The 27,669-nt window shown below is 42.8% G+C and overlaps 6 protein-coding genes across 14 annotated transcripts in view; 4 read left to right on the top strand and 2 right to left on the bottom strand.

Moving 5' to 3' along the window:
• Positions 1 to 209: 209 nt before the first annotated feature.
• Positions 210 to 2,905, bottom strand: LOC100113540 (PRA1 family protein 3). Its single transcript, XM_001600691.6, has 4 exons — positions 2,205 to 2,905; positions 1,900 to 2,117; positions 1,707 to 1,820; positions 210 to 703 (listed from the first exon to the last, which is right to left on the bottom strand). The coding sequence occupies exons 1-4, from the start codon at positions 2,414 to 2,416 to the stop codon at positions 645 to 647; spliced, it is 603 nt and encodes a 200-aa protein (XP_001600741.1). The 5' UTR covers positions 2,417 to 2,905; the 3' UTR covers positions 210 to 644.
• A 23-nt stretch (positions 2,906 to 2,928) lies between these two features.
• LOC100115791 (Y+L amino acid transporter 2) lies at positions 2,929 to 7,421 on the top strand. Of its 4 annotated transcripts, none has more exons than XM_008206556.3 (11): positions 2,929 to 3,032; positions 3,586 to 3,746; positions 3,827 to 4,049; positions 4,127 to 4,239; positions 4,333 to 4,458; positions 4,534 to 4,678; positions 4,747 to 4,870; positions 4,955 to 5,155; positions 5,230 to 5,379; positions 5,458 to 5,635; positions 5,718 to 6,343. In XM_008206556.3, the coding sequence occupies exons 2-11, from the start codon at positions 3,626 to 3,628 to the stop codon at positions 5,783 to 5,785; spliced, it is 1,449 nt and encodes a 482-aa protein (XP_008204778.1). In that variant the 5' UTR covers positions 2,929 to 3,032; positions 3,586 to 3,625; the 3' UTR covers positions 5,786 to 6,343. The 4 variants fall into 4 exon arrangements, with proteins under 4 accessions (XP_008204778.1, XP_008204775.1, XP_008204776.1 ...); XM_008206553.4 differs by having other exon boundaries at positions 2,938 to 3,032; positions 3,576 to 3,746; positions 5,718 to 7,421; XM_008206554.4 differs by lacking the exon at positions 2,929 to 3,032 and adding an exon at positions 3,098 to 3,232 and having other exon boundaries at positions 3,576 to 3,746; positions 5,718 to 6,368.
• Positions 7,422 to 7,498: 77 nt separating this feature from the next.
• Positions 7,499 to 9,254, bottom strand: LOC100113561 (V-type proton ATPase subunit F). The gene is made up of 5 exons (XM_008206557.4): positions 8,814 to 9,254; positions 8,616 to 8,697; positions 8,420 to 8,502; positions 8,212 to 8,334; positions 7,499 to 8,121 (listed from the first exon to the last, which is right to left on the bottom strand). Exons 1-5 carry the CDS (start codon positions 8,865 to 8,867, stop codon positions 8,092 to 8,094), a joined length of 372 nt encoding a protein of 123 aa, XP_008204779.1. The 5' UTR covers positions 8,868 to 9,254; the 3' UTR covers positions 7,499 to 8,091.
• Positions 8,852 to 10,188, top strand: LOC100115835 (E3 ubiquitin-protein ligase RNF181). 2 transcript variants are annotated; one of them, XM_001600923.5, is made up of 4 exons: positions 8,852 to 9,259; positions 9,355 to 9,559; positions 9,645 to 9,760; positions 9,832 to 10,188. In XM_001600923.5, exons 2-4 carry the CDS (start codon positions 9,364 to 9,366, stop codon positions 9,964 to 9,966), a joined length of 447 nt encoding a protein of 148 aa, XP_001600973.1. In that variant the 5' UTR covers positions 8,852 to 9,259; positions 9,355 to 9,363; the 3' UTR covers positions 9,967 to 10,188. The 2 variants fall into 2 exon arrangements, with proteins under 2 accessions (XP_001600973.1, XP_008204780.1); XM_008206558.4 differs by having other exon boundaries at positions 9,100 to 9,259; positions 9,319 to 9,559.
• Positions 10,189 to 10,226: 38 nt separating this feature from the next.
• On the top strand, positions 10,227 to 14,560 carry LOC100115869 (neprilysin). 2 transcript variants are annotated; one of them, XR_004226616.2, is made up of 15 exons: positions 10,227 to 11,055; positions 11,271 to 11,405; positions 11,479 to 11,559; positions 11,623 to 11,825; positions 11,896 to 12,081; positions 12,151 to 12,249; positions 12,315 to 12,456; positions 12,542 to 12,750; positions 12,824 to 13,101; positions 13,173 to 13,249; positions 13,334 to 13,385; positions 13,581 to 13,648; positions 13,727 to 13,921; positions 13,994 to 14,137; positions 14,230 to 14,560. XR_004226616.2 is itself a non-coding variant. In XM_008206559.4 (15 exons), the coding sequence occupies exons 1-15, from the start codon at positions 10,830 to 10,832 to the stop codon at positions 14,407 to 14,409; spliced, it is 2,223 nt and encodes a 740-aa protein (XP_008204781.1). In that variant the 5' UTR covers positions 10,227 to 10,829; the 3' UTR covers positions 14,410 to 14,560. The 2 variants fall into 2 exon arrangements, 1 of the variants encoding a protein (XP_008204781.1); XM_008206559.4 differs by having other exon boundaries at positions 13,779 to 13,921.
• Positions 14,561 to 24,908: 10,348 nt separating this feature from the next.
• Positions 24,909 to 27,669, top strand: part of LOC100121596 (CUGBP Elav-like family member 4) — a 566,446-nt gene continuing 563,685 nt past the window's right edge. For 2 of the 4 annotated variants that reach the window (XM_032596161.1, XM_031930131.2), the window contains exon 1: positions 25,099 to 26,014. In XM_032596161.1, coding sequence (XP_032452052.1) covers positions 25,786 to 26,014 — 229 coding nt within the window. In that variant the 5' untranslated portion in view covers positions 25,099 to 25,785. Of the gene's footprint in view, positions 26,015 to 27,669 lie in introns of all 4 variants that reach the window. The other 2 variants (XM_032596158.1, XM_016982053.3) reach the window with 2 other exon arrangements.

The raw sequence follows: 27,669 nt of genomic DNA, 5'->3' as shown, positions 1-27,669 counted from the left end.
GTGACTCAAATCGACCCATTATTACACGGCGTGTAAATCGCCCTCGCTACGCTCGGCGCTATCTACACGCCGTGTAATAATGGGCCGTTTAAGTCACATGTATCGTAATATACTGTTATGTTAAGGATTTTTCTTAGGAATGTATAATATTTTGATGAGGATTATTGATTAGTGGCAGGGTTAATTGTGAAACAGAGAAGGCAAAACAATCTTGAACAAAGTAACGAAAATTGTATTCGTGTCACTTTTTCTAATGATAATGTATATATAAAAAAAATAATATTTCTGTAAAATATTTGTTATAAATCCATTATACACCCTCCAACAATCCAGTATATAAAAATCTTTGATAAGGCAGAGCAGTGGTCAACATTTAAAAATCTGTCAGTTACAAAAATAAATTATGATTACCCTACAGTGAAACAAAATTAGCGATAAATATTCACTTTTCAATCTTGTTAGTAATCATAAATGGATATTTTGAGATCGAAAATCATGGAAATTCGACGAGTTAAACGGTTGAAGTCAGTCGTTGTGGATCTTTGGCTTTTATCGATTTTTTGTTATTCCTGATGTAGACCTGGTAGCAAGGCAGTCGTGCAGCAATCCTTTACCAGTTAAGTATCTTGCTTCTCGAAGGCAAATTATTGAATTTTTTGTATGATAGATGTTTGCGCGCGCAAGGCCATACCAGTTATGTTCTCTATAAAATATAGGCCATAAAGCCAAAACAGGAAAGAAGTAGAATTAGATAAATAAGAAGAGTTATTGGTTTGTAAAGTCTAAATGCTATTGCAATTTATTGCTTTCATTAACAGTAAATAAATAATCTCATTATTAATACTATTTTTGGTGCTATAAATATTAATTTGGTATTTGACTAGCGCTATAATAGCAAAAAGGACACTTTTTATTATTTACAAGAAAGGAAAAGTAAACACAGCGTCTTTACGAAAGGCAAGTTGTGTTAGCAACGTGTGAAAAGTGAAAGCAAGGATTCAAATTTTAGTATAGTACTACTTATTTTGACATTAATTCGTTTTTTTATTTTTTAATAAGACAAAAGATTCGAGTGTGTGCATAAAAAAGTACCCTGCAAACTATAATTCCTTGAATAATTTATTTTTTATGAATTTATGATTAGTAAAAATATTTTTATTTTGCAGCAAATACTTATTAAAGTTTTTATATCACTAAAAAGCAAGTAAAGAGTGAAATTCGTTCAATAAAAACTTGCAATATTAAAAAATACACATTTAAAAAATATCAAAATTAAATTTTCTTTTACAATAATATATCTGTTAATACTCTGTATGTATACTAAAAATATTTTTTTTTCTTTAAATGAGCTAGTCAAGACTAAAATCATCTGTAAAGGTGTCATGTATATCAAGCCCCCTAAACTGTCAAGCTATAATTATCCAAGTTGTATGCTGCATGTGTACATCTGTTTTAAAAGTTTCCAAAACCATCTTTAAGACTTTCATGCCTGAGTCTTACCAAAACAGTACACATGCAATATAAAAATAGGAAAACTTGCACATTTGTAATATAGAAAAGAAACCCAAGAGTCGTGCAAACAACTGCTAACAAGAGAGTTTGCTTGTTAATTCTGGTCTTTACAGAGGCTGAACTTAATACACCAGCAATTAAGAGTATGTGAATCTTAAGTAGGTCCGCTTAATCAAAGAGATCTGGCTCCATACCGAGTTGCTCCAAAAAGACACCCATGGGAGTGCGTTTCAAACCAATTCCCTCGATCTTATTGACAATCTTGTTCTTCATGTTTCTCAATCGCAGAGAAGAATGGATAAATATCACTTTGGACAAAAGTAAAACCATTAATCAGACAACCTATCAACAATACGCTTAATCATCTTTGAAAATGAAATTCTTTACCTGAAAAAGGCAATAGAATGCCCACTAAGAAGACTAGCAGAGAACCAAGAGTGTAAGTCAAAAAGCATCCAGCGATGAGCATAAGAAGAATACCAGTACCAGGAAAACGCTTCTTAAAATTATGCACAGCTCTTCCCTCGGTTGACAGATAAGCAAAGGTAAGCAGAATAACAGCCATTGCCAGCATTCCAACGATCATCTTTCCAGGGTGGATCAACCTGCGAAGAACACCTTGATTAATAGAACATAGACATGACACTCGTAGTAAAGAAAGAAAGAAAAGTATAATCGGAGCAGTGACTCACCCCACGAGAACAAAAATGACAACCGCTGTGAAGAAGTAGTTTGTCTGATAGTACAGCAGATTGTTGACGACGCGATTGCCCCATTTATCTAGATCTTTGAGATTCGGTATCTGAAAACGAGCCGAGTCGAGGATGAAGTCGTTAAGACTCCTTAACGGTGGCAACTCCAGTTCCCCGTTGACGATCTGCTTGTCTATCGTCGAGTGACCCATTTTCCAGGTCTTGGCCGTTTCGCCGATGCACTACCTACTGGCACTGACTGCGTGGATGTAGTCTCTCTCTCTCCCTCTCGGGCGCGCGAGAGCCGATGAATTTATTTCGAACGATGACAAAATAGGCGAAGACCGAAGTAAGCTGCAACCATCGTGTGCGCGGCCCCTTATCTTTCAATATCTTTATATATAAGTATAGTGATCATTCGCTGCGTGTTCGAAATGGCACTTTGTATGTATAAGTTGGATTCTCGCCTTTGTTTAGATTAGGCTTTTAGCTCAAAAAGCTACAAAAGATTTCTCTCAATTCGATTTTTGGTAGGTGAGTTTTGGGAACCTTGTCAAAGTTCAGCCAATCGATGACTTACGCGCCGCATAAGTATACAATTTAAGCTCTGACGATAAATACTTACGCAGCTACGACCTTACTTATACGACCAAAACACCAATAAGACCAAAATAAGCCATTCCGAACTCGCGCATCAATTCCCGCGCATAGGCGGCGCTGCTGTGGTTGGAGTAGCGGGCTCCTGGCCGCTGTATAGTGTATATAGGCGATACTACCTCTATATAGCGAATACAGCACAAGTTCAACGGTGCCGCACGTGTTTATACGGTAATTTATTGAATTTCTCGCGCTTTCTATCCTAGCACTTTATTTTCGTAGATTCGACGCTCAGCACATGAGTAAGAGACTTTTTTCGGAGCCGATCGGGGTTATTTTAGTTTTGGAGCAGTTCCGGAATTTTCACCGTTTATTCGAATTGATTCTCACGCTGTTGGCTTCTGTGTCGATGATCGACGGGATTTGTTGTGGTACATGTGATGCCCGAGACTGCTAGATTGTGTCGATTATTGTTTGTTGTTAAAATCGAGAGGGAATAATAACTGTTGAGGGTTTGTTTGAAATTGGTTGTCGTGTGCAGGTGGATTAGGTATTAATATTGTTACAAGTACTGCAATGGTTTTTGAAGCTTGCATCATTTTTTTTCATTTCAAACGAATGTTAATTGAGATCCAGGTGTACTTGTATTACTTCTATCAGTCAGTCGAGTCTTAGGTGTCGTTGATAGTGTTTTGTGAAGAATCAAACTATCAATTTATGCTGGGCAATAATTACAATTTACGTGAATTATTATTAATTGATATTTAATAACAGTGTGTTATAGGTATAGGTAGTAAAAGTTGGAAAAGTAAAGGTCAACCAAAATGGCAAAAGGAACAAAAGTGATGGAGAATGTGAGGGAAGGTGATGATAAAGTACGAATGAAAAAGCAGCTTGGTCTGTTAGAAGGGGTTGCTATTATTTTGGGAATCATATTTGGTTCAGGTAAGATTCATTTTATTTATTATTTTTTCTTAATACCACACGCAATATTTTTATTCTACTATATGTACTATCTTTTATAGGAATTTTCATCTCTCCAAAGGGAGTCATTCAAGAAGTGCAAAGTGTCGGCCTATCATTAGTTATTTGGGTGTTATGTGGTTTATTATCAATGATTGGTGCCTTGTGTTATGCTGAACTTGGCACTAGTATACCCCGCAGTGGTGGAGATTATGCGTACATTCACGAATCTTTTGGTGATTTGGCAGCCTTCTTGTATCTTTGGGCAGCCAATCTGATTTTTGTGTAAGTCAAACTCTAATTTCTCTATGAAAATACTTTCCGTAAACTATTTTATGAACATACACATTTCTTGCTTTCAGTCCTACCACCAATGCCATTATGGCTCTGACTTTTGCAAAATATGTACTTCAGCCATTTGTCGTTTGTGCTGTTTCGGATAGTGCTGTGAGATTATTAGCTGCAGCTACGATATGTGAGTCTTTATTTTAAATCTGAATGAAGTTTAATACAGGTTTTTATTAAATGTCATAAACATTTATTACAACTAAAATTAATATGTTGACAGGTTTCCTAACATATGTCAATTGTTATGACGTGAAGGAAACAACAAAGATGCAAAATGTGTTCATGTTTGCTAAAGTTGGTGCATTGGTGATAGTTATTTTAACAGGCTTATCTTGGTTATTTATGGGTAAATATTTCAACAAAAATGAAGTTAACTATTAATAATTACATTTTCAAAATTAGAGCAATGTTTCTGTTATAGGACATGCTGAAAACTTCGAAAAAGCCTTTGAAAGCACAAACACAGATCCTGGAAAAATCGCTGTGGCTGTTTATTCAGGCATATTTTCCTATTCTGGATGGAATTACTTGAATTTCATGACTGAGGAGCTTAAAGATCCTTATGTGTAAGAATGATATATTTTAAGAAAATAAGCGTTTTAAATTTATAACTAATCAATGTTTTTTACTTTAGCAATTTGCCACGTGCTATTTATATATCACTGCCATTGGTGACACTCATCTATGTCTTGGCCAATGTTGCCTACTTAGCAGTTTTGACACCAGATGAAATGATAGCATCTGAAGCTATTGCGGTTGTAAGTAGCTTGAGGTTCCTATATTGAGGTTCCTACAAACCGCACAAAAAACTCAAATACTAATTTCGTGTTTTATGTTAACAGAGTTTTGGAGGTAAAATTCTTGGAGTCTGGTCCTGGATAATTCCTGTCATGGTTGCCATTTCTGCTTTTGGAGGCTTAAGTGTTCATATTATGACATCTTCAAGAATGTGCTTTGTTGGTGCTAGAAATGGACATTTCCCTGCTATGCTTAGCCATATAAATGTCAAAAGATATACACCAACCCCTGCTTTAGTATTTTTGGTAATAGCCTCTCGAATATAAAATTTAAATGTAATACATAGTACAAAGTCTAATCGTGATTTTTCCTTTTTCAGTGCATTTTATCACTTATTATGTTATGTACAAGTGATGTCTTTGTATTGATAACATACTGCAGTATTGTAGAATCAACCTTTATTATGCTTTCGGTTGCCGGAATTTTGTACCTCAGGTATAAATGTCCCGATATGGAGCGTCCAATAAAAGTAAATACAATTTATTCTATTAATTGAAAACCAAATGGAATTTCGGGAATTTAACTAATTTTATTTTTTCAACATTAGGTGTCCCTCTGGATTCCAATTACTTTTGTGTTGATATGCGCGTTCTTGGTATTGGTACCATGTTATGAAAGACCCGTTGAAGTTGGTATGGGTGTGCTCATTACTTTATCTGGTATCCCGGCATACTTGATTGGAGTAGCTTGGAAAAATAAGCCTGCTAAATTCCAAGAAATCAATGGTAAGCACACTTGTATAGTTTAATTCTTTCACTATGAACTATATTTGTTATCATAAGGTATTTAAAAACAATGTTTTTGCAGCCAAAATAACTCATGTTGTACAAAAGTTATTTTTGTCCGCGAGGGAGGAACAAGAAGCGGACTATTAAAATGGGATCAGCATACTAATAAAAGAAAATTACACTACCTTGTTGGAGACTGGTTAACTGTAAGACCATATAAGTACTTAAATGGTTAATAACTTTTATAGTGCGGTGCTATGAATACCTATAAAACTTTATATTGCGAATTCACTTTTTGGTAGTTTAAGTCAATGTTGAGCAAGACTATATTACTCGTTCTTATTTTTTCAATTGTTTTTAAACAATTGTTAGATTTTGATTGAATCTCAGTTACAGTGATTTTGATATCATTTACAATTTTAAAGAATAATTTTAAAGCCTTGTATAAAGTCTATGCTTACCATTTTATGTTGACTTAAGACTTTTAACATCTATAGTTTAGATGCTTATCGGGTATACTATATTTTTACATAAATTAATTTTTTCCAATTAATTTATATTACATAACATCAAGAATAATACCAATGATTTTTTATTCAAAACTAACAATGTTAATGTGAGATTGTAGATCCATGTTAACATAAAAATAATTTTTTTTTGTTTAATGAAGTTAATGATCTGCCAGTACTAAAGAATCGAGATTTTTACGTTTTTAAATCAATAATCTTTTTGTAACTATATGTTCCATTGCTTATTTTATACATAGTGAGTAATTATTAACCTATTTTTTTTATCATAGGTTGATATTTATAACTATTACAAAAATTACTACAAATTAAAGCAATTTCAAAATATAATTTTGTTATAATAGTATATGAAATTTAATGAGATTATTTTTTGAAAACGCTTGAGAATTCTTTGTAGGTGTTTAACTAAATGATTATGAAATAGGTCATTTTCCTTCACTATTGTTTGCATGAAACTCAAACTTTCAAGGGTTTAAAGTGAGGAGTATCTTTATTTATTTCCGTATTAATGTCGTAACGTTTGAAGTAATTTTTTTATTAACAAAAAAAGAGAAAAGAAAAGGTTGTGTGTAGGATAAATGTACATCTCTAAAAATAAGTTTACATTGCAAATGTCATAGCTGAATTTTAGATATTATAAAGAAATGTGTGTAAATGAATGAACAGTAATTTAGCTGCAAGAAAGCATCATTCAACATTTTGTCAAAACTCAAAATTATTAGTGATTTTTAACACAAATTGTTTAAATTAAAATTGTAAATATATATACATTAATAATCTGTTTTTCTATTAGATATTTATAAAACGGTAAATTAATTACTTTTCATTCATCGAAGTTTTAAATGAAAATAACTCTTAGCATTTATATGTGAATCCTGAATCTCATGCTATTCTAGTTAAAGGTGATTTTGTAAAACCAGTGAATATTTGATTCAAGCTGTATTTTCGAGGAATGTTTGGTTTGGAAATATTTTTCTATAAGCAAGTATCAGACTATTTTTTTTTAAATAATCATTTATAGTAGTATTGTTTGCTTGAATTATTAAAACGCATATGAATAAGGTTAATGTATTTTTACAATGTTTTTTGGTGAAATTGCATACATTAACTCTTACTAAAAAAAGTCATTATGGATTGAAATTTACACTACTTATGTATTCTTCACAGCTTTCTGCACATCTAGCCTTTTTTAAACTGCTGGACTGTGATAAAAAAATGATACCTTACTGTAAAAAATAAATTGTCTACAAAATAAATGTAAACTTGTGTACATCACGTAGGTAATGAAATAGTAGGACAATTTTGTAAATTAAAAGTCCATTCAACTGCAATATTTATTGCATCTGTGTTTTTATTGTAACATTCTGTATGTATGATTACAAGTTGTATTTACTATTTACAAGTAAATATAAGATTGTAATGAAAATTTATGAGAAACATATATACCATGGTTGTCAGAATAAGGCAAACTTTGTAATTTATGAGAAACTATATTACTTAGCACATTGCACTTTTTCTACGAACATCGTGTATGTAATCAACTATGAAGCCTGTTGCTATGTTCAAAGTTTAAGTGATGAAAAAAGTTTTGTATTCCAGCGACTCGCTTTTTATTGCGGTGTCGTGCCTTAACGTGTACACATAAATAAAGCTGTAATGACTGAATTTAAATCTGTTTTTATTTGTTATAATACAATAAATTTAATTTTCCATCTCTTTCAAGCACCATTTCAACAAAATAGTTGCAAGTTTGACTTGTTGATGCAAAGAACATATGGTGGAATGTTGTACACATATATTTCAACAATACTGTACAATAATACAACAATGAGATAAAATGATCAAGCTAATAAATATTTCATCCACAGTTTGTTTAAATTTACAAATATTGCAAATCGCAATTTTTATGATTAAAAGAAGCAGTTGTTAGTGAATGTCTTCAGGATTAAACATACCCTAAAAAAATATATGATTTTTTTAATAACTGCGATATAATTTATGCAGGTATTTTTGTTAATAACACTGAAATGTTAGGATGATAGTTACCTTAGCACGCCGAAGAATGGAATCTTTGCTGGCATCATAAGGATGATCTTTACTTGGAATTTCAAGAACTGATGGAATAGGCTGCGTGTGGCTGTCTATTACATGCCGGATCATCTCTGCAATCTAGTATACATCAAAACTTAGTACTTGGATTTCCATTTAGCCAGTATTATCTTATTTACTGTTGTTTCTATTCATTCATACTTACATTTTGGTTAATGAGGATGATGTCAATATCGTCTCTCTTGATAAATTTCTTGAATGTTTCTTCAATATCACCCACAGCTGTGTCTGAAATGCGAATATCAAGAGTTAGAATGCAGAGGCTCTGAGTAAAGTTGATAATTAGAAGTTGTCCTGTGAAAATTCACAATGTCTACTTTTGACAATCGACAGAAACTTACTCTTGTCAACGACCATGAAATTTGGGTGGCGGTGCTTGTTAATCTCTCCTACACCTCCTAAGAGGAAACCCACGCAGGTGTCCTGCAATTCATAGATAAACACTTAGGTTTTGAAGCCCGTTAACTTGTAAAATTCATTCAACAATGCAAGTGGAAAAGCCCAGGTATATAAACAAAAGGTCGTCTGCATTTTCTCACCTCGTCACCGATCACAGCCAACAGCTTTCCTTTTCCAGCTGAGTGAAGCGACATTTTGTTGTTTATCTGCTCGACGATACGAGACTAGATATTTGCTAAAATTGCAGGGAGAAAAGTTACTTCGCAGACAAGTGTCGAGCAGATCTTGTGATCTGCTAGCAGAAATCAGCTGACCTCCGACCGTCACGCCTAACCTAAAGGCTGATTTCTTTGAAAAATCAGAACATAAAGAAGACAAGGCGCGTTCGCATGTCTAGTTGTGGGAGGTTATGTTCTACAAACTTGATTTTTTGCTATAGAATGATGACAAAGTTATCTTTCCGTGTTTATAAAGCGAATGTCACCTGAATCATCGCTTGCATTAGTCGGACCGAATGTTCGGTTATTGATCGACCGTAATCGATAATTAGCTGCCTAATAGGTTGTGTTTATTGAGCGAACCACAGGTAAAGATATTTGTTTATGGCACTTTATTGGTGTATTTGACGTCTTTGATTTTCATAAGTATCTTGTGGTTTGTTTGACAACTCTACGTACGAAGAACGTAAATATGGCAGATTATTTTGACGAAATGGGATGGACCCCACTAGGAAATTCGGAAACGCCAAATCATGCAATGCTGATGGCAAGGTTTCTACGCGATACTGGAATGTGGGAACTCCTTGGAGAACACGAAAAACTACCTCCGCCAGCTTCAAAAGACGTCGTTAAAAATCTGCCAGAAATCGAGTACAAAGATAAGTTGGGTACGCACTTCAGTATGATTTTTCATTAGCTATCAAATACTCACAACATTTACACGCCTAACAGATAAATTGTCTTTAATTACAGATAAGAGAGAACAGTGCCCAGTTTGCATACGAGACTTTGAGACAGGTAACACTGCCAAAGCACTGCCTTGCGAACACAATTTCCACAAAGAATGCATAGAGCCCTGGCTAGAAAAGGTGATTTAAAGAGTAAGCATTTAAAAACACTTGTCGGACCACCTTGGTAACGTTTCTTATTTTCCTTCCAGACAAATTCTTGTCCGCTGTGTAGGTACGAGTTACTTACCGACGACGAGGACTACGAAAACTACAAAAAAGAGAAGAAGAGGGCCGCAGAGAGAGAAAAAGACCTGGAAGCCCTGCACGATTCAATGTTCTCGTAGTACAAATCCAACGTCGCTTCTCGCTCAAGAGACATTCCTTACTACTTTAATTATTATCCGTTGTATATTATTACGGTCAGGGACTGGCAATTATTTAGAAACGTTTGTTCCAAGTGTCGATCATTCGTTATTCGTCGTGCGTCACGCACCAATAATTATAAATGTACGAAGAATTCTTATTCTATCCGAAAATATACATGAATTATTTATTTTAAAGATAAATCGCATTGTTTTGAATTTCATGAATAAACTCTACGACAAAGTCTTACACTCTCCGATTAAAGCGCGCGCTTTACATCCACTATATTTATATTATTTTGGCAAAAGTCCCGCGAAAGCTTTGCTCGAACTAAGTATTATAATAAAATAATCCGCGAATTATACGGACTCGGAGAGCGTGACCGACAGGCGTCTCAAAAACCGAGACGCGCGCGGCTGTCAATTTAGAAGTATAATTATTATTTATCGCCTGTGTCATTTACACGCATAACTGCTCCATATCTCTGCGTTGCTTTACTCTTCGCATTCGAACAAGTCGCGACAATGCGCTCTGCGGCTCTATAGTCAAAATACCAATAACTTACAAGTATAACAGACAATGCATATGTATAAAACACGCAAAAAGCGATCGATCGGCTATACCCTCGCTCTCGACTCATCTGCATTCCCCGGTCGTGTCGAGCAGCATAGCTTGATGCCGAAACTCGGCAATCGCGCGCTGGCAAAGCTAGCCGTGTAGCATCGAGATATCGTGCAGCTGTTGGCATCGCTCGTGTATATAATCAGAGAGAGAGAGAGAGAGAGAGAGAGAGAGAGAGACACGGGCTCGCGGCCGAGCTAGCGCGCATTGTTCGCTTGAAAAAATGTTTCGCTTTATTAATAGAATGCAGCGCTTGCGATCGGCGGCAAGTTCGATCGGCGCTCAGTTGGCGCGATCTTACGCACCTGCAACGACGATGCGTCGTCTCGTCGTGTCTGCTCGACGTTGTTGCTACTCTGGGACGGCGGCGGCGTCGATGATGGTTCTACTCCTGCTGGGACTGATCCCCCTCGCCGCCGCCGCCTTCGACTTGGACGCCTTCGTCGAGAGTAAGTGCAGCTTCTGTCGTGTGTGTCTTATTGCGATTGTTCTGTACTTGTGTCGTCGTGTATTATATAGATGACCATTGCCAAACGCATTGTATTCATATAGATCGGTTTCATGTGTGTGTGTGTGTGTGTGTGTGTTTTGGCTCGTAGTGCGTGTGGCACACGCGTCGTGGAACCTTGATGCGATGATGTACAAGTTTGCGCGCGAGTTGTAGATGTGAACATGAACCCCTGCGAGGATTTCTACACGTACATTTGCGAGAGCCAGTACAAGTACCCGGACGGATCGGTATCGAGATTCAAGTCGCTCGTGGCCGAGGCGCAGGATAACGTCGTTGCCAAGTTGAGAGGCGAGTTCATTCTTTCTACTTTTGGATACTATAATCGAATACGTTTTCCATTGAAAATCGACGATTTTTATAGCCATCTTGGAAGATGACGACACTCAGAATCTCTACGCGGCCAAGGTTGCCAGGATATTCTACGCGTCGTGCATGGACACAGGTAGGCGGAAATCTCGATTAAAAAATTTTTTGCGAAATTTTTCATCGCTCGATCGATGTACAGAGGCGATCGACGCGCAGGGCATCATACCGATCCAGTCGGTCCTCAAGGAACTGCGAGGCTGGCCCTTGACGAGGCGAGCCCTGGACAACGAGAAACTGGCCAACTGGCAAGACCTTCACGCATTTTACAGCAAAATCAACGTCTTCCCGCTCTACGAGATCGCCGTGAACAACGACGCGCTCAGACGTACCCACACGATTCTGGTACGGCGAACCGATTTTTATAGCATCGAGACGAGTGTATACCGACGCCTCGTTTTTCTTATGCCGACAGTTGCGACAGCCTAAGCCGGTGATTCGCGAGCCTCTGCTGTACAAAGCCAAGAGCTTCTACAAGTACGTGGACTACATAAAATCGGTTGCGATGGTCGTGGCGAACCTCAGCGAAACGAACGTGTCCGAACAGGAAGTCGCGACCGGGGCGAAACAGGTGGCCGCCTTCGAGGCGGAACTGTCGAAAGTACGTATAATGCACAAGTCGATTGCATTTCGTTGAGGGCATTATAATTGAATCGAAAACTTATTGAAGATTCTGGAGGTGAGCGAGAGGCTGGACTTTTATCGGCCCATTCTGCTCGGCAAGTTTCAGAACATCACCGACCAACTGTCCAGGGACAAGAATAACACGGTATGAAAAAATTATTTTATATAATAAAACGCAACAGTCGTTGACGTTCGCAATACGATTTCTAGCTTGACTGGGTGAAGATAATAAACGGAATGTACCCCTCGACCACCGGCTTGGTGACGCTTCAACAGTCGGTTGACATCTCCACCCTGAGCTACTTTCCCAGGCTCATTCAGCTGCTCTACAATACTCCGTCGCGAACAGTAGGTAAGAATTGCTTAGTATTATTCATACGATTAAAAATCAGCAACAGCGCCGTTAATATCGTCCCATCGCTCGCGTGAATATTCAGTGAACTTCATACACTGGCGGTTCGTGCATCAATTTCTGCCGCACACCAGCGGCGAACTGAGGAACTCGTACTTCGAGATGCGGAATTTCATGCACGAGCCCGTGAAGAACATGCCCAGGTGGAGGTTCTGCGGATTCGAGCCCACTTTCGATCACGTGATTTCTCACAGCTTCGCCAAGAAACATCTGTCACCGAGAACTGAGAAATACGTGAGTCACAGCTATACGTATATAATATCTATAGAAATATCGCTTGTATTCGAACGATTAATTTTTAAATCAGGTGCAAAGGGTACTGAGCGACATAAAGCAGGTGACGCTACGGACGATCAAACGATCGTTTCTACTGAACGAGGACGAGAAGCGGATGGCCGAACGCAAGATTCTAAGCATGAGTTTCGTCCTGGGAATCCCCGAGCCGTTGAAGAATCTCTCGGTGGTGAACAGCTATTACAAGAAGTTGACGATCTCGAAGAATTACTTCACCAACGTGCTCACCCTGCGCAAGTTTTACAAACTCAAGGAGTTCGAAGCTGTGAAGAAGAACGAGTTCAAATCGTCGTGAGTATAATAATCCCTCTCTTAAACAGCTTACGTCTTATCTGATCTCAACATCGTCATTCTCATTTCAGCTACGACATTAACTTTATGAAAATCACGACGATCAGCAGCATCGGCTCGGCCTACGAGTTCTTCGAAAATCGCGTTCGTAAGAAAGCCTCTATACTGTTTCACCGATTCGCAACTATGAGAAATCACAGATAATACACGTAGCCTTGTGTTATACTTTCAGTGATCAAAGCCGAGAATCTCATGGCTCCGCTGTTCGATCCGGATTTCCCAGAGTAAGTCCAGACATCGCACCGCATCGTCCACCACACGCATCATCATGCACATGTTCGGACTTGGTCTTTCAGCCTCACTCATCATCGCACCGACTATATCACGCGCTCGTCATCAATCATCACATCACACACATCAGCTGCCGAGCTCGCAATTGAGAAATTTTGATACAGAAAAAATTTGTGTTGAATTTTAAGATTCAAGAAATACGGGATATTGGGCTTTATCATTGCTTACGAAATCATGCATGCCTTTAACGACGCAGGTATATATTCTCTCTTTCTCTCTCTCTCTCTCTCTCTCTCAGCTGTAAATATATATGCAATGTATTTTATATTCTAAGCGAGGTTCGAACGGACTGACGAGAGCTTTTCTGTACGTTTATGTATACGTAGATTCGATCGGAGGTACGAGGCCCCGACGGCATCTGTACTCGGAGGAGACTAAATTGAAGTACTGGAACAAAATGGAGTGCTTCATCAATCAGTTCGACAACTATTACATTCCCGATCCTTTTAACGTGGAGAAGCACGTTTACGTGAGTCTTCGTTTAATTTTCTCCGTTGATTATTATTTCGAGGAAAAATTGTCAAAAAATTTTTTCGCACAGGTGGACGGCGAAAGGTCAGCAATGGAGAACATCGCGGACTCGACGGCCATTCAAATAGCCTTCCAGGCTTATCACGAGAGGTCCAGAAAACAGGGCGTCTCTTCCATCGAGGACGACGAGGACTTCTTCGCATCGTTCGCCAGCGTAAGCTTAATTAGTATTCGCGATATGAAAAAGTTTGTCAGAAGAGAAGTAATAAGAGTGAAAAAATGATGTCGTATCTATTTTCGTTGCAGCTACTCTGTCGGCCAGAATTGGAGGAGTTTTATCTGAGTCGATTCAACTTGGCTCTGCGAACTTTGCCTCGATTTCGCGTCATTGGATCTCTATCGAATACTAATGAATTCGCTAAAACGTTTTCCTGCTCGAGCGGCGCTCGGATGAATCCGGAAACGAAGTGCAACTTTTGGAATTGAAACTACTGTCACCATTTTTTTCTCTCCCCGACTTTGGGACGACCGAGAGTTGGAAAGTTATTAATCGTTCGAAATTGGCTACAGTCGTCCTATATAATATTGTACTTGGACAAGCCACTGCAATAAAAAACGTTTTAGGAAATTAAAAAAAGTCTCTCCAACACTAAATCACCATAGCAAATCGCTTCGTTTTGCATCCGTCGAAATCGATACACATTCGCAGACAAGTGTGTTTTATCTCGTCGAGTTTCCCTGATTACTTCCTCCGCGCGAGTCTAGCTAACGATCAATTTCCCCTGGAGCAATTTCCCGGCAGTCGTGGGCCAAAATTTATACATATATTTCGAAATCGTCTTAGGGTATACACGTACACATGCACACAGGTATAGCGAACGCAGACGTAGCATATCGGATTCATGACTGGCTCGTTCAATGAGCCAAGAAGCTCTTACCTCGTTGCGCTCGCGAAACGCTTGATCGCCTATTGCGCTATACGTATATAGTTGTGTGTGTGTGTAATCGATATTTCATATACGAGTGTGTATCGATAATGACGATGACGATGGTGTTGGCGATCGCAGCGTTAATTTAATGTAGAAGCGACGACTTGTTCATTACAGCCGCAGCGCGTTGGAAGGGCGCAGTCGTAAAGTCTGACGTCGGCCGGAAATTTGGTAGCCGCCGCAAGTGAAAACGGGGAAATTGGCTTGTCGCGCGCTCCGGATTTATCCGCGCCGTTATTCCAGCCTCCCGGCGCTGATCGAAACGCGCTCCGAGAAAATCGCCGGGGTTGGTGAATTCGCTCCCCCTTTTTTCAAATTTATAACAAACTTTAGTACATGCAACGGTGGGAAAGTTCAAATTGTTTAAATACAAATAATTCCTCCCGAGCAGCTCGTGAAACGCGTATACAATTAAAACGCGCCCTTCGACGCTACTGTAACGCAGCAGACAATTACATCCGCGGCGCAAACATCCTTCCCATACAGATATATAGATACGTATATAACAGGGAGGTTCTCCCGGAGCTGCAGGGTCGGACTTAGCCCGATTCAGCTCTCGGCGCACTTTTGCGCGCACTTTACAGCTCGCTCGCGCTCGGGCTGAAATACGCGCGGTCTTAACGATTCTCCCCTTAAAGGAAACTTTCCTTTCTCGCTATACTACGGCCCGAAGTCGAGAGCGAGCCGTTAAACTCTTTACGACGGCCATTCGTCGTTGCGCGCGCGCTGCTCCGCTGCCGGAACAGCCGTTGCTGATAGGGCGAGTTCTGTTTTCTATTTTTTTCCTCCTCGTCTTTTTTTGGGGAATAAGCCCGGTATAGATTTGATTGAATCTTTTCGGGGTTTTTGAATCATGCCTACAGTTAAGGTACACGCACCTCCGAAAGTAAAACATGTTTAAAACACGCCGTCCCTCGAGACAGAGAGAAGTCCGGAAACGCAGAGTAAAAATCATACGAAGCGCGAAAAGACACTGTGTACCGAAAAAAAAGAAACAAAAGCTGCAAGCGACGACGGCTGAATTCCGCTGTTGGATTTACTCGCTTACACCGTACATTTTTCGCGCTCCACTCGGCGCTCCCTCCCTTCCTCTCCGGCTGCAGCGCAATTGGCCATTAAGAAGTTACGACGGCATAAATGAAGATGTATTTCCTGCGAGGAGGGAAACTGCGCTACGCGCGCGTGTATTTGCGCGAACGAAAGGGATGAGAGGGACGCGTGCGTTAATCGAGTCGCACGTGACGCGTTCGACGTGGAAGCAGAATTGTTGCTTTCCCCAACTGAAATCGGAACGATTTTACGCCGAAAAAAAATAGCTGGATGTTAATCAATGCGCAGCTAGTCGTTCGCGTATTTTTTTTTCGAATAAACGCGCGATCCCGCCGACGCGCGAAATGGACAGTCGGAGTAGAGAACGACGCGTGCATTTCATTTAATGGCTCGAGTGAGCGCGAAATTGCAGCCACCGATGATAAATACTTCGACGGGATTGCCTTTTTTCCGGGATGGATGCGATGTTTTTTTTTCACGACCCGGCGGGTTTATTTTCGCTCGTGTGTTTTTTCAGTGGAGCATTTACACTTTGCCCGGAACGATTCGTCTATCCGTGATCACCTCGAGAGAGAGAAAGAGCGGTTATACCGTGCTTACGGAAAGTTTCTTCTGTGTGTGTGTGTGTGTGTGTGTGTGTACCTTCAAATAAAAGCCGGGGCTTATTAACTATTATATAACTTAGGCAAATAAGCTACTCATTTGCATCGACTATCGCGCGGCTCGCGGGGCCGGTGCGGAAGAAAAGTTTTTTCATCGCCCACCAGGGGGACGTCGATAGAATCGTATAAGAAAATTTCCTCACTTATTCAATTAAAAATCTCCGAAATCAATCACGCGCCGGCGAGCGCTAGACGCGTCTACGCGCGTTATGCTAAAAACAGAGAGATCGCGCGAGACAACAACTATATAGGCGTCTGCGCGATCCGTCATGCAGAGTCGATATGCCTCGCGCGAGAGAGGAGCCAATATACTTTGCGCATAAATCACGCGCCTCACCGCGGAGACATAGACGGATCGCACGTATCGGCTCGAGCGCGACAAATGCGCTGCGATGTGCCTCTCGCGCCTCTATCTGTATATAGGTGTACGTTATAGCGCTTGTTCTCGCGGGATGGATAAGTCAGTTATAGCTACGCGCGTATTTTCAATTTTTTTTCCTTTTTGACGAGCACGAAGTTGGACGCTTTTTTGAGAGGGTCTCTAGGGGGACGTTTGCTCGTGATGGACGTGTGCGGGTCGTACAGAATTTTTTTTTTTGGACTTTGTCGAAAATAATTACATCGTTCAAACGTACATTCGGCGAGATTAAACGGCTTCATTTTCTACAAATTCATTTTCGCCCTCTGGGACACTCGGTGCGCAGATATTACAGCGAACCGGCGATTATTCGTTTCGGGCGCGATTAGGCCGAGAATCTCTACTCTGGGATGATTAATCGGGGGGAAGTTCCCTGCGCATGCAGCCGAGCGACCGGTTATTGGATTTTTGATGCATGTGCCGAATTTTCAAAAACCCTCCGCCGAGCAAACTTGGATGATCGTCTCGAGCAACTATACTATACTACTACAACTCCGCCGTCTCGATCGGCAGAGAGAGAGAGAGAGAGAGAGAGAGAGAGGGAGAGAGAGAGAGAGAGAGAGAGAGAGAGAGAGAGAGAGAGAGAGAGAGAATTAATCGCCTATCTATAGCGCACTCTTTGGGGCGTCGGTATATAAGTACGAGGCCCGACTGCATCACCCCCGCGAAAACTAGTTTGGCGATGCTCCAGCCCGGCGCACACTCGATCAACTAACCCAATAACGTTTCCGGCGCGCATCGCCTCCTCTAAGCCTCCGCCTACGCGAGCGAACGAGCGAGAGAGAGAGAGAGAGAGCTGCAGTAGGCAAAGTTAGGCCTTCGATGCACTCCGCGTGTGTGTATATCGCTGTATAGACGGGAATGCGCGTATACGAGCTTTCGGATCGAGGCGCAAGCTCGTGCTAATTGTTAAAAATTGAATTGCCTCGAGAGATCGTTTTGTTGCTTTTATATTTATTAGAAAAGAAGAAAGAAAGGAATGAAACGAAAGCTTTGACTAGTGCAGGTAATCGGAGTGGTCGTAGGTGAGAAGCTTGATGCCCGTTGCGACATTTGTAGTTGCAAGATAAATATCTTTGCACTGTTGAGTGAGCAAGTGCAAATCGGTGGCGGACCTCGCTTCTGCGATCGGCTTCCAGTCAATGGTGGAACTGTCGATTTCTCCATTTTTCAGGCTCTTTCCTTGCTCTATCTGGATATTCAACGTGTGTCCCGATTTCACTAAACGCGCACCCGTCACGACGCTGAAATAATAAACAGATTTACTAGTTTGAAAATAGTTCTGGATAACACAATGAAAGAAGATAACGCGTCTCATTAGTCATTTTCGGCAAGAGCTGGTCTAATGTTGATCCACTTATCAGATTGTGGATTTTGCCAGTCGAAACAAGTACACATACACAGGCAAATCTCGCATTCTCTGTATAAGTCAGCGTTAATGAGGTTTCCAAACGTTCGATAATCATACGCCATGTTCCTGCTGCATTCGCTCTTTTTGGCTTTATGACCATAATACTTGCTAACGTCGGTTTGTCCGGACCAAAAATTCGTTGTGCCATGCATCATAAATTCGTACCTCCGAGTGCTGTTAAGGGCCTGAATAATTTACACATTTACATATTATTCTAGAACATTGACTGAATTATTAGAGACTTAAAGGCATATACCGAAGGACAAATCCATAGCTCTTTGATATCAGCAAAGTAATCCTCGCAGTCGTAAAAATTACCGTCGCAGGTTCGCTGTTGGTCGCAAATAGTTTTTTCATCTTGCTCGATTTCTCTATCGTAGAAACCTTAAAGTTTTGTTATCGTAAGATTGCTTCAATAAGTTGTCGAACTCGATGTTTACTTACTACTAAGACGCTCTTTATCGCATTTTGTGACTTTACCGTTCTTGATAGAGTCACAAGTTTTAAAGCAGTTATGCTCGTTATTTACTTCGTAATCATGAACGACGAACTTCTGAAAGACGTTGTAAAGCTGAACGTCCGTTTCGTCTTCAACGTGAACTTTTGGATCGCACCTCCACACTTCGCGCGACGACTCGTGCATGGCTTTTTTGAATGCTGCTGCGGTGAGGTCTTTCTTATCCGTCGCTTGTGTTCGTAAAAATTGCATTTCTGAGTCGTAGTCCGCTGTAAAAAACACCTTTTCTTTGACTAACATAGTTCAAATGAACAATACGATTTCAATTTGAATATATCTAGAGATGTGGCTTACTTGCTCCGATTTTGGCTAATTCCCAATAGCAGAAGTCCAGTACATCGTGTACCTTCAACGTGGCGAACATAATAATGTTGTACAGTATGTGAAGAATCTGTTGCTGTGATATGCCCTTGTTGCACAGTCTTCTGTAATCCTATGATTGAAAAATCTGCACGAGAACAAGATGTAGATGGTATACCTTCATGTGCTTAGTCAATCTGGCTACTACTGTTGAATCACTCTGAAAGCCTGCTCCGTCGGTATTGCCATCAGTTCTCAGTGGGACAGTTCTCGTGAAGATTTCATTAAGATAATCCAACGGCCCTGTGTAGGGGCTTCGCGTTTGATCGATCCAGAATCGCAGCACTGGATCGTCGCGTTTTTGCCCGTGTCTTTGTGGAACAGGTAATTTTTGTAAACGTCGATCTTGCCGAACAAGACGCCAAGTTCAGATAAGGCCACGTTCAGTGCGGTCAGTTCTGGGTTTGCGTTAGTGCTCTCGAATACCTCGCGGACTAGTAAGTCGATTCCCGTTACCAATTTGTATTCTTTTAGTAGTGTTTCCAAAATTTTCATCGCTTCGTTCTCTTTGTCGTCGAGCCATTTCGTGACGAGCTTTGCCAACGTATTTCCCAGGTTTGCACTGGGCTTTCCCCACTCTGTAGGCTCTGGTACTATGGGCTTCGGTTTTTTGTCTTCAGCGCGAACGTAGAAAACTATCGCGCACGTAAATATGAGTAGGAGTATAGGATGTAACCCACCATGATTTTATTATGAATTTGTGGATCAACTGACAACACAATTTATTTGCACTATGACTCCCGACATTCGACATACGCCGAATTTATACTCAACTTGCTGTAAGACTGACTAGTAAGCCACGATTTGACATAAAGTATTGTATTCAAGTGCGTTTTGCGTCATACATTGTGTCTCTCTCAAGTTCTCTTCAGGTTGAGTTACTTATTACTTTCTTTATCAATTACAACAATGGTCACACGAAAAATTCTATAGATAATATGGGAGGGCGGATACCCATACGTTATCGGCTTCAAACTATGGTTTACAGATAATCCAAACCATTTACATTAATACTATAAGTAGGTCCACATCGTGAGCTTGGTAGTCACGATTACAAAAAATTTAAGTGCGTTCATGCGTCATGCGTCATACGTCATTTCTCTTTACGATTTCTTTTAACCAGTTAATTTTGTTCACCAGACTATGAGAGAATCAAACTTTTTGCAGAATAATTCATCAATTCGTCTTAGTTATACGTTGTTATGTATTGTTTAATTTAACCGAAAGAACTTGAACAAAATGTACGTAATCACACAAAATTGATTAAAATAAAATCGATCATCACATCGAGAACAGCGTTGCTGGTATACACCAAGTGAATCAGCGCTCCCTCGTCTATCAAAGACACTATAGCTATACACACATGCATCCGAACCCTCCCACACATTCAAGGTCGCAGAGTTTAATTCAGCGGCGTATAAGTCTTTCGCGTCTTCGCAGGCGTCGGGAAGCAAAGATCAGCGGGGACGAAGCTGATCCGCATGCGAAATGAGCGCCTATACATAGAACGAAGAGCCTAATAAGGGGTCGTTGACCCGACTTTTTTTTCGTGAAAAAAAATCATCATCTCCGGCAAAATAGGTTTGAAAATATCAAGCAGACGCATCAGTGCGGTCTCTCCAGCGCGGCAAAACAAAGCCCGGGATTTTTTTCACATCCCGCTTGTACACCCCGCATCGGGGCGCACAAGTAAGTATAAGAGGGGCGCCTGCGCGAATAAAAAGCGCGCGAGCAAGTCCCTTTCGCAAAACTAATTTCTAAAGACCTGTTCTCCCTTCGGCTCCCGACACGCTGCCACCCCCCTCTGGCACTGCCTATCGGAGAAAGATCACAACGGGGTGCCGCTGCTACCCCTTCCACGTACTACATACACACGAGCACGCAGACGACGCGTACGCATTCTGTATAGGTATACGTACACATCCAAGCGAGTTGATGCAGCTGAAAGGGGCCGAAGAAGGAGTGGGAGGTATACGCGCTCTCTGATATGGGGCTCCGCGTGCAAATTTCTCGGTGCGTGAGTAAGTGTGTGTGTATATAGGAGAGAGAGAGAGAGAGAGAGAGAGAGAGAGAGAGAGAGAGAGAGAGAGAGAGAGAGAGAGAGAGAGAGCGAGTGCCGGCTTCGTTATATTCGAGGCAGTGTTGTCCTGTGTACTGTCCCGTGTGCCTCGTCGTCGTCGTCGTCGTCGTCGTCTTGTCCTCGTGATCGTGCTGTACAGTTTCCTCGTGTGATCGTTAGCTTTAGTTTGTCTTCTTATCGCGAGCTCTTAGATTCACAACTTTCATGTGACAGGTGAAGTCGGTGTTTTTTCCTGTATAGTGCCAGTGTGTCAGTGTCGTAGTCGTCGTGACAGGTATCTCGAAAAAGTGTCCCCCGCAGAGTGATAACTCTCGCAACCTTCTCATTCATTTTCACCACGCGTCAAGAGGCTGCGTATCTGTCTGACGTCCGTCCGCCACAGCGACGCAGTAGTTTCGCTCCGAGGACGAGGTTTCCTTTCTTCGCGAGACGTCCCACGATAAGAGAGACCGGCGAGCGTCTTATCTTTCCGTTACAACGTGTTTGCGTCGTTACAGGAGGAAGCTGCGGCTGCTGCTGCTGCTGCTGCGATCGTTAGATGTAGGCCGTAGAGCAAGTGAAAAGTGAGACCCACAATCATGCTGATCCCGATTCCCTGCTCGCCCAACAAATCGAGGAGGAGCAGCAGTGCCGGCAGCAACTCCAGCGACAGCTCGGTCAAACTGTTCGTCGGACAGATTCCGAGGAACCTCGAGGAGAACGCGCTTCGACCGATCTTCGAGGAATTCGGCAAGATCTACGAGTTTACCGTTCTCAAGGACAAGTACACCGGGATGCATAAAGGTAGGTTGAACCAGATCGATGATATAAAAGTGAACGAGAGAGAGAGAGAGAGAGAGAGAGAGAGAGAGAGAGAGAGAGAGAGAGAGAGAGTACGCGCTGCTTAAACGCGACGCGACGAAAGATTAATCGGGCTCTATTCCCATTGTCCTCTCTCTCTCTCTCTCTCTCTCTCTCTCTCTCTCTCTCTCTCTCTCTCTGCTTCTTCTCTCCGACGCGCCAATGCGAAGTAGCTACTGCACACGGGGGGCTGAAGAAGAACTGCGGAATAAGCCGCGCTACGCGCGCGAGACTATAAATTTCAGGCTTTCAGCTATACTACACTATACACACCCCGAGAGTTGCTGTACACGAGGATGCAGCTCCTCGTCGTATTTACTGCTATGGAAACAGTACGATGATTCGGTTAGAAGCTCGATTCGATTCTTCTAATTATAGTAAACCCCGTTTAATACCAAGTGTATACGTCAAAATACAATTACACGCGGAAAGTCTATATACCCGAAGAAGCGGCTCTCTCATTAAAATTGGAGAGCTGTTTGAAAATTACGAGACAGCGGCGTGTCACTTGCACTGTACTATACTTGTCCCTGCTGTCTTCGGCTCGACTAGCGATTCGACTCTCTCTTATACAGCTTGTTTCGAGTTTCAAAGTCACTTGAATCTCTGCGCCTATGATAACGTCTACGGCGCTTGTATACCTGTACACCGTTGTCTCTTTATCCGTAACGAATGGATAAGCCTGACGCACGAGGGTGTATTATTTCATTAGCGAGTTCGATGACATCGATTGGCTCTCGCCTCATTGCCGGCACTCCTCGTGCTTCCGTCTGTCGCTATATGCGTGTACAGATTAACCTTGGAACGAGGGAACGGTTTGAAAGTTTAATCGCGATGGATGTGTTATATGGGATGTGTAGGGTGGGTATCGGTTATTACGGCTCTGGGAGAAGCCTTGACCTTCGGCTTCGATCAGCTGCGTGTATAGGACTGTACGCGCCACCGCAGGTGATATCGCGCGTGTAGAGCTGAGATGTAATTAACGTGGTCTGATGATTAGAGGGGTGACCGATTGTCATTCGGGGCTGTGGATGGTATCGGACGATCGATTGCGTTAGTGTCGAGATGTGATTATTTATTAATCGAACAGATGAATTAACGAATGAAAATAAATTAATATACAACGGGAAACAACGGAGAAGTTCTCCTGCCGCCGGAAAGGATTTGCTCGACGCGCGAGGGGTTGGAGTATACAGTCAGGAGGCCTGCAGACGCTTGGGAAATAAGATATAATACGCGTGGCTTTGTCTCGATCGAGAGACAAGCGCTCGGAGAGGTCAGCACGCGTCTTTGGACTAAGCAATGTTGACCCTATGGTTTGTTGACTAAATTAAAAAGGCGAAGCGTCTTTCACAACGATAATCTTGTGATATCATTAATGAACAATTTTCTAAGAGTATACATAAAAACAGCTCCGCAAATAATCGCGCTCCCTGCAGTTATCATCGCGCAGTATATAGAAATACTCGACAACCCTTGGGCGAAAGTCGTGCCGAGTTTTGCCGTTAGATGTCGCCATCGGTTCACCGATTCCGGCACCCACCCCACCGAAGCATTATTCGGTTGAGTGTTTCAAATTCCTCTCAACTGCCATCTCCCCCTGCATACGAGTTAAACACTCCCACTTCCACCAACAGCAACAAAAAATTGTTCACGAAACAACGGTGCGTCACTCGGAGAAAAAAATTACCTTCAAATCACTAAGACCGCAGCAATAGGCTCATAGCTCGCATCACGAGAGATGATTTCTCTCCAGGATACAAGCTCTTTGACGGGCGGCCGCACCCACGGACTATTACCTATCGCGCAGTCCCTCCTCTCTCTCTATATATATATAGAGGTAACCTAAAACGCGCGCAAGAGGTCAGGAGGCGCCGATAAGAGCTTGCCAGAGCGCGCGCGGGGCTGAGCTGGTAACGACTATGTAAATTGACGGGTCTATTTATTCGCTGTATCAAGAGCCCCCCCCCTCCCCCCGTTTTCCATACCGCTTCTCCACAAAGATGAAGACGTCAGCAGGAAGTGGCAATTTAGAAAACCGCGAGCTCGCGGCTCGTAAACGAGCAATTATGTTAATATCGCGAGACCCAGTTCTCGCCGAAAAGTGTACCTGTATGTGTACTGTGTACAGGGAGATTATAGGTATACAGTGCGATAGTTGGTAGCGAAGGGTCAGTCGCGAGAAGATTACGCCGGCGGAGGGATTAAGAAGAGCGGGCGCATGCATATATATGTATACACATCGATAGAGGGAGAGAGAGCTTCATTATTCAGGGCTATTGATTTCCATCCTCTTGCTCCGCACGGAGAGAGTCGAGAGAGAGAGAGAGAGAGAGAGAGAGAGGGAGAGGGATTGACGGGCGTTCTTTCGCGGCCGGCTGCAACCTACATTCGCGACCTGTACCTGAGCTCTCCTCTCCCCCGTCCTCCCGCATCGAGATGGAAATTGAAACAGGCACATGCATATATATGTATGAAAATAATATTGTGTAAAGCTACATACCTCGGGGCGCCGGCCGGCGCGAGAAGAAGCGAGCCGTTTTTTTCGACGAAATCCGCCGTGCGAGCGACCCCAACTGTAAACACGCCGGTTCCTAGAACTCCCTCCGGCTAGCTCCTCGTCGTTGATTCCAAGAATCATACTCGAGCGAAAAAAGAAGCGCACACACACAAGCACGCACGGACACGCAGGATTAACCTGCGCGAAGCCAACGGCGACTCTCACGTACACATGTATACAAGCACATATACACCGGAGGAGGAGGAGGAGGGCGCGCGCTGCTGCGCAGGCGCTTGCTCTCTCTCCCGCGTGTGCTGCCGCGCTGGGCCACCCTCTCGCCGTCGGAGTGACGTCACAGTGTAGCCCCTCGCGGTTCCGGCGCTCTCTGCGCTCTACTCTCTTCAGTGCGCGGAGAGCGAGGCCGCAGTTCGCAGCTCCCATCCGAGAGAGACGCAAGCGAGAGAGCCGCCGAGTGACGACGTCTCTTTTAACCGCACGCGCGCGCGCGCTTTTCTACACAAACTCGTCGTCGTTGTTGTTATATCGTTGTTGCTCCATACGCACGTACTTTCTCTCACGCATCGTCCTTCCGCGTCGCGCGAGAGAGCTATCGCCGTACCTAACCTTGTTCGCGTCAGTGCATCAGCGGTCCTGGCAGTAACACACGAGGAGCTGTAACACACATAACTCGGTGCTCGCGACGAGAGAGTCTGCTGATATACACGCGTATATTACAAAGTGCGAGTGCTCACTGTGACCTTGGCCGCTGCCATGCCGTCGTCGTCCACGTGCTGCTGCCACGACGAGCGGCCGTCGCCTGCGGGCTTTTTATACCACTGGTAAACGCGCCAGTCCTCGTCTCCTCGTCGCGTGTGTGCTCAACCTTATACGTTTCTACCTCGCTCTCTCTCTCTCTCTCTCTCTATCTCTCTCTCTCTCTCTATCTGGTGTACGATATCCCGAAGTAGTATCGATGCGAGACGCGCTGCTGTCGACTGGGCCGTATCGTAGTCCTCCCGCCGTCGTTCGCTTTTTATGGTGCGTGTCGAGTATTCATGTTGTGTGCTGAAAAGCTGTATAAGTGGTGAGAAGCGACGAGGCTGTGCCGACGAGAATAAGAGCAAGAAGAAGAAGAAGAAGACGGAAGAGCTACTGCTGCTGCAGCGTCGGATCGCCGCGAACACGCGGACGCCAACGGACAGCGTGGAGCGCGAGGCGGCGCTACTCTGGCCGCGAGCCGCGGACCTGTTTTCCTATCAACCAGGTTAGCTTTTCACTTTTTTTTCCTTCTTTCTTTGCAATTTTCCCCCCGTGACGCTTTTCTTCCGGGTTAGCTTCGTGTGTATGTCGACGAGCATCAGTGTTGCTTGTTTGACATTCTCTCGCCGTATACAGAGCCCCTTGTGGAAAGCGAATTAGCGGCCGACTCGACACGAAACTTCCATTAGCATTTTTCTCACGCCGCGCGGCGACACTGTATACAGGTATAGCTTCATGTCTATAATACATCGTAGTACCTTCATTTTTAACGAGCTTCGTGCTCGATTGATCCCGCGACTTTTTTCCCGCGACGCGGACAAACGTTTGCTCTGAAGAGAATAGCTTGGCTCTCTGTAATTCGATCGTACGCGTGTGCGTTTTTGCGCAGGACGATGCGTTGATATCGCAAAGGCGCCGAGGTATACAGTGCCTTATACTCCGGTCGCTACGTCCAGAGAGCAAACACAGCCCGGCGCGTGTTTGCCGGCAAATTGGTTATCCTAATCTAAACGCGCTGACGCTCTGCATGTATAAAATCGACTCTGTACCGCCTCGGCTAACAACGTCTTCAGCTTGCGTTATAACGAGATTATTTTAACTCGCTAGAGTGCACTGCATCGGTGAAACGCGAGTATTTGTTTTTCTCTCCTCATCGATCCGCGGGAAACTCCATTATTCTAGGAGAAGCTCATCTCTCGGGGTTATCGCTCCCCGGCGCGTTATCATCTCATATGTATTGAACGTCATCCCGGTCGCACGCGAAAATCACGCGGAAGAGGAGGAGGAGACAGATCGGAGAGTTGCTTCTCTCTCTCTCTCTCTCTCTCTCTCTATCTCTCGCTCTCGGCTGAATTTTACGGCCGCGTCGCAAAGTCCATGAATACGAAAGAGGCGCTCGGTTTCCGGGGCTATTTTAGCCGTATAAGGGATAGAGAGAGAGAGAGAGAGAGAGAGAGAGAGAGAGAGAGAGAGAGAGAGAGAGAGAGAGAGAGGCAAATTGCTCGACGCGCCGGGTAATCGCGTTGGGCTTTTCTCTCGCGACGCGATTTATCAACTCTCGACGCTGTATTGCGTGTGTGTGTATTTCGTCAGCAGTGAAACAGCTGCGGCTTAGGTCAGACGTGAGTCATCGGGAAATTTTCAGCGCTGCTATACGCGGAATCGCGACGCGTTTTAAAAGCGACGAGAGTATGGACGACAGATCGATTGCTCGTCTCGCGGACTCACTTTTTCCGGTGAAAATAGGCGCGCGAAAGAACTGAACGAAGTGAACTTTGAGAGAAGAGAGGGCGGCGTAATCGATGTTGCCGAAACTCTCTCTCTCTCTCTTTCTCTCTCTTTCTCTCTCTCTCTCTCTCTCTCTCTCTCTCTTTTCCTAGCTTTCTTTCGGGAACTTTAAAAAGTTATCTGTCTTTTAGAATTTGCGCCCGGCGAGTATAAGAAATGTGTGTTGATGAATCAACATGTCACAAACTTCCTTAAGCACTGATTAATCTCTCCAACTTTTTGGACGGCTGCCATCTCGGGCTACATAGCACACCTCGCTTTGCTTTTCCTGCGCCTCTCTCTCCCACTCTCATCTGTGTGTTGCGCGATTTTCGCCGCTCGCGCGCACGCCTGCGCCCCTTAATTGTTCCCTCCCCCTCGACCCCCTTTTTT

The sequence above is a fragment of the Nasonia vitripennis genome, chromosome 1, assembly GCF_009193385.2.
Source record: "Nasonia vitripennis strain AsymCx chromosome 1, Nvit_psr_1.1, whole genome shotgun sequence".
NCBI classification, from domain to species: Eukaryota; Metazoa; Arthropoda; class Insecta; order Hymenoptera; family Pteromalidae; genus Nasonia; species Nasonia vitripennis.
Note: the sequence above shows the minus strand (reverse complement) of the source record. Positions and strands in the feature narration are given on the sequence as shown.

What these genes read in the sequence shown, in the direction of transcription:
- LOC100115791 (XM_008206553.4), top strand. Translation starts at nt 3,626, where the DNA reads ATGGCAAAAGGAACAAAAGTGATGGAGAATGTGAGGGAAGGTGATGAT. An exon ending in CATCTGAAGCTATTGCGGTT is followed by an intron (nt 4,871 to 4,954) that starts GTAAGTAGCTTG and finishes TTATGTTAACAG; the next exon opens with AGTTTTGGAGGTAAAATTCT. An exon ending in CCCCTGCTTTAGTATTTTTG is followed by an intron (nt 5,156 to 5,229) that starts GTAATAGCCTCT and finishes TTCCTTTTTCAG; the next exon opens with TGCATTTTATCACTTATTAT.
- LOC100115835 (XM_001600923.5), top strand. Translation starts at nt 9,364, where the DNA reads ATGGCAGATTATTTTGACGAAATGGGATGGACCCCACTAGGAAATTCG. An exon ending in CGAGTACAAAGATAAGTTGG is followed by an intron (nt 9,560 to 9,644) that starts GTACGCACTTCA and finishes CTTTAATTACAG; the next exon opens with ATAAGAGAGAACAGTGCCCA. An exon ending in TAGAGCCCTGGCTAGAAAAG is followed by an intron (nt 9,761 to 9,831) that starts GTGATTTAAAGA and finishes TTTTCCTTCCAG; the next exon opens with ACAAATTCTTGTCCGCTGTG.
- LOC100115869 (XM_008206559.4), top strand. Translation starts at nt 10,830, where the DNA reads ATGTTTCGCTTTATTAATAGAATGCAGCGCTTGCGATCGGCGGCAAGT. An exon ending in CGCGTCGTGCATGGACACAG is followed by an intron (nt 11,560 to 11,622) that starts GTAGGCGGAAAT and finishes ATCGATGTACAG; the next exon opens with AGGCGATCGACGCGCAGGGC. An exon ending in TCGAGGCGGAACTGTCGAAA is followed by an intron (nt 12,082 to 12,150) that starts GTACGTATAATG and finishes AACTTATTGAAG; the next exon opens with ATTCTGGAGGTGAGCGAGAG.
- LOC100113561 (XM_008206557.4), bottom strand. Translation starts at nt 8,867, where the DNA reads ATGTCGCTTCACTCAGCTGGAAAAGGAAAGCTGTTGGCTGTGATCGGT. An exon ending in TTTCATGGTCGTTGACAAGA is followed by an intron (nt 8,503 to 8,615) that starts GTAAGTTTCTGT and finishes TTCGCATTTCAG; the next exon opens with ACACAGCTGTGGGTGATATT. An exon ending in TCATCCTCATTAACCAAAAT is followed by an intron (nt 8,335 to 8,419) that starts GTAAGTATGAAT and finishes GATGTATACTAG; the next exon opens with ATTGCAGAGATGATCCGGCA.
- LOC100113540 (XM_001600691.6), bottom strand. Translation starts at nt 2,416, where the DNA reads ATGGGTCACTCGACGATAGACAAGCAGATCGTCAACGGGGAACTGGAG. An exon ending in CATTCTATTGCCTTTTTCAG is followed by an intron (nt 1,821 to 1,899) that starts GTAAAGAATTTC and finishes TTTTGTCCAAAG; the next exon opens with TGATATTTATCCATTCTTCT. An exon ending in TGTCTTTTTGGAGCAACTCG is followed by an intron (nt 704 to 1,706) that starts GTATGGAGCCAG and finishes TATATTTTATAG; the next exon opens with AGAACATAACTGGTATGGCC.